General features: G+C 46.3%; 1 protein-coding gene across 1 annotated transcript; it reads right to left on the bottom strand.

The window, feature by feature from the left end:
* Positions 1–5,436: 5,436 nt before the first annotated feature.
* On the bottom strand, positions 5,437–7,413 carry FBLN5 (fibulin 5). Its single transcript, XM_075844339.1, has 2 exons — positions 7,183–7,413; positions 5,437–6,256 (listed from the first exon to the last, which is right to left on the bottom strand). Exons 1-2 carry the CDS (start codon positions 7,369–7,371, stop codon positions 6,095–6,097), a joined length of 351 nt encoding a protein of 116 aa, XP_075700454.1. The 5' UTR covers positions 7,372–7,413; the 3' UTR covers positions 5,437–6,094.
* Positions 7,414–7,688: the final 275 nt, after the last annotated feature.

Genomic DNA, 7,688 nt, shown 5'->3' with positions numbered 1-7,688 from the left:
CCTGGGGGCGCCCGGGAAGTATAATCCTTATACAGCAGGAGAGGGCAGAAGGCTGGCATAGCCGGTGGGGGGTTATATTAGAAGTCCTGCCAGTCCTGGGATGGTAGTTGAAGGAGTGAGAGCTGCTCAAACCTGAAGGAGTGGCTTTCAAGGAAAGAGGAGGAGGGGATGGTAGTGCCAGCACCTACTGCCAACCTGGTATACACTGGATGCCAGTTCACAGTGCCAGCATGCTTCATAAGACATGACTGAAAACAATGACAGACCCCAATACTGAACAGCAGCAGAGGAATAGTCTGCGGCTGCAAAAGATAAATTTGGTCCTGCCACCTAACTGCCCCGCTGTATAGGACCTTTATACAACATAGCAGGGGAACATGTGGGGCCCCCAGGTATAAGGGCCCAGTTGCATTTGCAACCACAGCAACACCTATTGTTACTCCTCTAGTCGTATTCTTGATCACCTACTTTACCAGTGTGCGGCCTCAATACATTACAGGTGCTAATGGGGTGCCGGGTCAATGACACCACTGCACCCACAAACATGCCCGGGCCCATGATGCTGGGAGGCTCGAGCCTGGCAGACAATGAGGCTACATTCACACGAGCGGGACAGATTTACGCGCATAAAAAAAACGTGCATAAATCTTTGTGCGTTGGGTTATGCATGAGTTTGCATCGCGGGTGACGTATTTTTCACACACTTGCATCCGTGTGCCGTCCGTGGATTTCACGCACCCATTGACTTCAATGGGCGGCTAGGTTCGTGTAAGCGCACCAATATAAGACATGCAGTAAGTTTCACGCAACCGGCTCTCCCTGCGTGAAAGCTCGCATGTGTGAATAGCCCCATTGAAATCAAACATGGTGGACTAGAATTGCACTGGTGTGAATGAGCCCTGACAGGTCTGTAACATTTACTGCTGTGTTTTAGGTCTTTGCAGTTAATTGGCTTTGGGACTGGTCCAAGTTATTTTAGTTAAACACGAACAAGGAAGGTGGACGCCATAATACGGGGCGGCGAACACACAAAACAGTCAGACTACGCACAATGGGCGCCGCATTCAGGGTCTTTGTCTGGCTCCAGTCTCCGGTGTCACGTTTACCCTCAGCCCATCTCCAGTTACAGGAAAATTCTGTAATAATTGGGCTTCTTGTCAGCGGTGGAAACGCACAATGAAGAAGATACAAAAAGTTAAATATTCGTTATATTAATGCGAGACGACTATTGTTTGGATTTATTGTGACGCTCGGAAACATGCGCTGAACTGTAATAAGTGGAAAGCAAAGTCACATGACCCTTTTGTGTTGCAAACAATGGCCGGCGCTGGGATTACGTGCTGGAAATTAGAGCTATTACGCCATTTTGACTTTGTGTGCATTCAGACTCTTATTTCTCCTGCCTTAAGCGAAAACTAAAACGTTGCACCACCATTTCTCCCAAAAAGTAGTTGGCACGTGGCACCCACAAAGCACTATGATTATTTTTAGACGCAGGACCCACCCTCGCTCAGATGCAAACTATACACAACATCTAAGGAATGGCGTACATAGACGTTGGTGAACCCCATAGCAAATATCATAATGGACCTCTAATTCTAGTGCCAAGTTGTGCCACCCAGTACAGCAGGGCCTGGTGTTTTGTCCACCCGCCCCCAGTCCTTTTTAATTTTTGACTCTTGTGCCAAATCCTCACCTACAAGCTTAGTAATGATGCAGTTCATCTGGAGAGGAGAATCCTGCTCAGGTTCTTGACGCCCAAGAGAAAAGAGGACGGGACCAAGCAGGGCTGTGCCCGCTCTGTCCAAGAGCTCCATGGCCGCTGCATGGTCTGCCTCTATGGTACACATACCCTTGGTCTCCGGTGCCCATTTAGCAGCAGGCTAGTCATATATAGTACCTAAGAAAGCGTTACTGACCGCCCATTTTGAGTATATTCGACACCGTGCCAATGACCAACGTATCCCACATGAGGTTTAGAAGAGGTCAGGGGTCAGTGATTTTCTGCACAAGGTTCTACTGGACCTGCATCCGAGAACAAGAGCCACTCCCTGGTCTATGATCGCTCGGCGATCCACCTATTATAGGATTAGTCACATGACTCGCGCCGCATTATTGGATTTGAAATATGATTATCAGTCACTGCGCATCACTTCATAGTCCTCTGCCTTAACCCCGTGTTAACCATTCGCGAGCTGCAACTCATTGTAGGGAAACCTTAGACAATAAGTGTATGTTCACACGCCCTATTTACGGACGTAATTCAGGTGTTTTTCGCCTGGAATTACGCCAGAAAAAACGGCTCCAACACGTCGGCAAACATCTGCCCATTGAAATCAACGGGTCTTACGGTGTTCTGTGCAGACAGGCTTTTTTTTTACGCGCCGCTGTCAAGACGGCGAGTAAAATGACGGCCGCCTCAAAGAAGTGCTTGGGACGTAATTGGAGCAGTTTTGCATGGACTCCATTGAAAAACAGCTCCAATTACGTCCGTAATGGACGCCGCGAAAAAACGCCTGCACTTGAAAACAGCTCCTGAATTTCAGCCGTATTTTACGTTTGCGTGTGAACATACCCTGAGGCTGACGCTGTATGACCGCATCCATCCACTCCGGTGAATTACCAAGGCGACAAAACCGCCACTTGTGAATGTGCCCTACAAATACGGCACGTCCTGGAAAATCCTAGAGCGACTACAATGACTTCTATTCATCCACAATAACCTATATAATACCTCAGAATGAATTAAATCCCTGCGGATTGTGATTCCGCATCCGTAATGAGAATTCGCTGTCGTTTCATGTGGTCACATCTTGTCCATTGTGCTGGTCTGTCATCCCTGTGGAGTGATACATAGTAACAGGCTGGTGATCCCGGATACAATACATGGACAGTCCTCTGTGTAGCGGGATGGACGCGGAGCACCCCCATAGCAGACCACAGGATTCCAGACTTTTTATTAACTTTATTTGCATTTCTGGTTCTTTTAAGGCTTTGTATAAATATTTGCCTTTTAAGGGATCAGTGATGTCACCCAGGAAACCCCAAAAAAAGATCTGGGGGAGGGGGGTGCGGGGTATAATAACCAGGACTCCCAGGTTTAGCAAGAGATGTCATGTATATTCAACCACCAGTGTGTGTGTGTGTGTGTGTGGGGGGGGCAGCGAGTGGCGTCTGATGGACGGGGTGGTCCAGTAGAGTTTAGGCCTCATTCACACAAGCGTGAAAATCAGCCGTGACTGATTTTTTTTTTTTTCAACAGCCGTCACATGGTTACATCAAAATCAATATACTTTGGTGCTATTCACACGGCCGTTGTTTTAACATGTGAGCGGCCCGTGTAAAAATAGGACGAGTCAGTTTTTCACGGCTGATTTGACACTTTCGTGTTAATATTGTGGGACTGACTGGTTTAAATTGATCCTAAAATCCCAAGAATTTGACTGCCAGATCATCAAAAATTCAGAACGATTGTGTTTTTTTTTTTTTAGGGTCCATAGTTAAAGGGTAATTTAAATTTTCAAATAACTTCTGACACGTCCGTTTTGATCAGTGGGGGTCTGAGCAATGAGACCCCCACCGATCGCTAAAACAAAGCCGCAGATGTGCTTGGTTGAGCGCTGAGCTACTTCGTCCATGATTTTGCCTTTTCTCGTAAACCGTGCAGTTGGTGTTCGGGCTCAGACTTTATATTCAGCCCGTACACCAACTGCTGAGCTTTCCGAGAAAAGGCGATCAGAAACGAAGTGCCGAAGAGCTCGCCCGAGCGTTTCTGCCGCTTTGTTTTAGCGATTGGTGGGGGTCTCATTGCTCAGACCCCGATCAATCAAAACTTTGTGACATATCAGAAGTTTTCGGAAAGTTTAGTTACCTTTATAAAGTTAACCCAAGTAAAGTGTCGAACTATCAGGTACATTTCTTCTTATCCGGCATGCTGCAGTATCGGGTTCCAGATGAATGGACTTTTTTTTTTTTTAAGTTCTTTAATTTTGCCTTTATAACAAACAAAAAAAAGTTGCCGCAGTTAAACCTAATATCCCCCTCGCTTTGTGTTTATATCTCAGCCTTTTAGACCCCTGTCTTGTGTAAGGGTATGTTCACACGAGCGTGTTCGGTCCGTAATGGACGGAACGTATTTCGGCCGCAAGTCCCGGACGGAACACAGTGCAGGGAGCCGGGCTCCTAGCATCATACTTATGTACGACGCTAGGAGTCCCTGCCTCGCTGCCGGACAACTGTCCCGTACTGTAATCATGTTTTCAGTACGGGACAGTTGTCCTGCAGCGAGGCAGGGACTCCTAGCATCGTACATAAGTATGATGCTAGGAGCCCGGCTCCCTGCACTGTGTTCGGTCCGGGACTTGCGGCCAAAATACGTCCGTCAATTACGGACGTAATGACCCCGTGTGAACATACCCTAAGGATGTAAAGCCTCTGGAGCTGTTTATTTGCTGCCTGTAACATGGAGGGAACAGCTGTACACTGTGAGGACCCCAAACATATGGGAGGATATTGGGGTTCACTGCACTGCCCCCCCACAGAATGTCCCCAGGATAAAACACATGTAACAGGGGAGTCTCCTACCCCATAGCTGGTGATAGTTCTCCTCTGGAAATGACCAAATATCAGGTAACAGAGTAATGTACTTTTAATACCGAGCGGCCGTCTCCATCAGATGCAGGAAGGGTTTAGGTTCGGACTACATGGAGACATTTTTTGGACGGTTCTCCGTCACAACAAAGTTGCATAATGTCAAAATTGAGTAGTACGGATTCTGGAAACAAAGTTATACACTTTTCCCATATACTTTTAAGTATCAACATCTCTGCTTGCTGTGTGAACCTTTGTTTACTTCCATTGGCTGAACATCTGTCCCGGTCATGTGATGATCACAAGGTGCTCGGCTCGTTACAAGACCGCTCTGAAACTAGCCATGCGCCTGTGTGATCATCACATGACCAGGGCAGAGTAAATGCAAGTAAATAGTAATGTTCCCATTCAATGACAACAAGCGGAGAGCTTGAAAAACAATAAAAAGCCATGAATACCAAAAGTATATTGGAACATTGTAGAACTTGTCTCATACAATGAATAACCTTTATTTGCTGCGTTTTTGCAGATCTGCCTTACAGAACATTAGGTGACTTAGTCCTGATGAAGTCGGATTATTGTCCAAATCTGGGAAATGCCGTCTGACCCGGTGGCGTTGTTAGACCCGGGCGCATCCCCGAGGCCATTTCCTAATTCTTACTGCCAGTAGTATCCGCTACATACTGTTCCCCAGCAAGACGATCCGTCCACCACTCCGCTCCCCCATAAGGTGTTTTTAGGGTCTCCCGATACCCCTGGTCTGACCCACATGTGGTTATAAGTGCCGGTGTAATGTAAATCACACATTTGTATTTCCAAAAACACTTTCTTTATTGAAATTCTCAACATAAAAAAAGGAGCAAAACGTTAAAATTCCATTTTCTTTATCCAAATAAACAAAAACATTCAGATGTATATTGCTTAAATAATTCCCCTTTCCTGATGCCGCAGCGCCGGCGGGACCCTAACGTGAAGAAGCGCAGATCTCTCCGAATGTACACGGCACCGATCACTCTCTGCTATAACTGGAATGGAGTGAATTGTGTCCCTGAAATCATCAACCAGCGAATCAACTCGCCTAATATTCGCAAATATGACAAAAACGGATCTCAAACCTGGCAAAGAAACTTGCCCAATGCGTCCGAATGGCCGATAAGTGATTTGCAAAACTCAAAATCGGGAAAAACAATTAGTTCACTTCTAGTGGTGACTGCTAGGTGTAGTACAATCTCTCGACCAGCAGATGGTGCTGTGCAGTAGATGTACAGACAGTAGAGATCAGGGAGAGCGATCACTCCGCCCTTGTGGTGATCGCTGACTATATGGAGATTGTAGCAATAAGTTTGTAAAATTATTAAATCTGAAAATTAAAAATAAACTGAAATAGTTTAAGTTTCCCTCCATTATGTACATGAGCTTATCTATAGGTGAACGGTCATTTTCTGATCCAGATCGGCCGGGGCATCAGGAAAGCGAGGATACGGTTACACAAACAAGTGCGGGCTCAGAAGGAGTGCGGAGACACAAATATCCTCAGCCTGATGATGGAGCTGCCTCGGAAGTTAACCACGGTGTTCACAGATACCATCTCCAGGTCCAGAGTCAGGTCTCGGGGCCCTTTAATTGGTCGCGTCATCACCAGCGTGGCGCTAATGGGTCCAGTTTGCTGTTTAAAAAAAAAAAAATTGTGTTTAATTTCAAGTGTCTGTCACCAATAAACAGAACGGCTGTTAATATTGGAGCCACAGGTTGTAGAACGCCGGTCTTTAGTCATTGCAAAACTACAACTCCAATCCTGCGGCTGTCCGAGCATGCTGGGCAGTGTAGTGCCGCAATAACCAGAGAGACCACGGCTATGTAATAGGCTGTGTACAGGCAATAACCTTCCTTCCATTGGTTATAATGCAGTGGCCTAGGCTGCAGTTCCCCCTCTAATCACAGCTATATGTGGGTGGGGGTCCTCCGATCAGGATTAGACCCGGAGTCTTACAATCTAATAAGGGGTTTTCTAATCCACCCCTTTAAGCCCGGCCGCATACAATAAAATTATCAGTAGGTGGAAAACACCAAAAGGGTCCAATAGTAACGAACGATCTGAGATACAAAGTGTTGTGTACAAAAGTGTCTCTGTTCACCGATAAATAGAAGAACCAACTCCCGGCACAACGGCTGCTGAATATATCCAGCGCGCAAATGTACGGAAAACGAACACACACGGTGGAAAAAGTACAAATAATAATGTACGGGGCCGAGTCTCACACTAAAAGGCTGTCATATGAGCTACGGGTCTGTGCTCTAGTGCTGCCCCCTAATGGTGGGTTGTATATGCCCAATGCATAGAGTATAATAGAATTGTATTATGGTCACGTCCTATTGGGAGTTGCAGTTTATGTATAGAATTGTATTAGGTTTACGTCTAGGGGGGGGGGGGGGTCATGTTGGGGGTTGTAGTTTTCTACATATAGAGTATAATAGAATTGTATTATGGAAGTGTCCAGTGGTCGGGTCATGTTGGGGGTTGTAGTTTTCTACGTATAGAGTAACATAAGATTGATAACGGTGTCTTTTAGGCTTCATCTCGCATGCTCTTACCCTCATGTAGAATTCTCTGCCCTCATTGCCAGACTTGATCTGGAAGATGTAGTAGACTCCGGGGTAGCGGCTGGTGGCTTGCATCTGGAAGATATCCGCAGGGACTCTGCTGTTGGACACGATGTCCATGTGTCTGTGGACGATGGTGAAAGGCTGGTCCCGGCAGGTTGGGTTCTCCACAGGACACATACACCGACTAGAGCAGACACAAGAGGTACAGGTCTGAACTGTGGATGCATTGAGATATAGGAAATCTAGAAGTGATGAGGCAGCGCGGCCATGTCCCCTATTGCTGGATCTGTATAGGATCAGGGGGACCGGAATATTTATTTCAGGTTCTTAGCAATTCTAAGACCCCTTGAAGCTATTTTTTTACGCTTCATGAGCATTCAGAACAGATACGCCGCCTGTTGGTCAGACATAGTACTGCAGTTGTACTAAAAAAAAAAACATCAATCCCAGTATAAGAACAAAAAAAACAAATAGAGACAAACTGGGATGAAGTG

The sequence above is a fragment of the Rhinoderma darwinii genome, chromosome 12 (genome assembly GCF_050947455.1).
Source record: "Rhinoderma darwinii isolate aRhiDar2 chromosome 12, aRhiDar2.hap1, whole genome shotgun sequence".
Taxonomy (NCBI): domain Eukaryota; kingdom Metazoa; phylum Chordata; class Amphibia; order Anura; family Rhinodermatidae; genus Rhinoderma; species Rhinoderma darwinii.
Note: the sequence above shows the minus strand (reverse complement) of the source record. Positions and strands in the feature narration are given on the sequence as shown.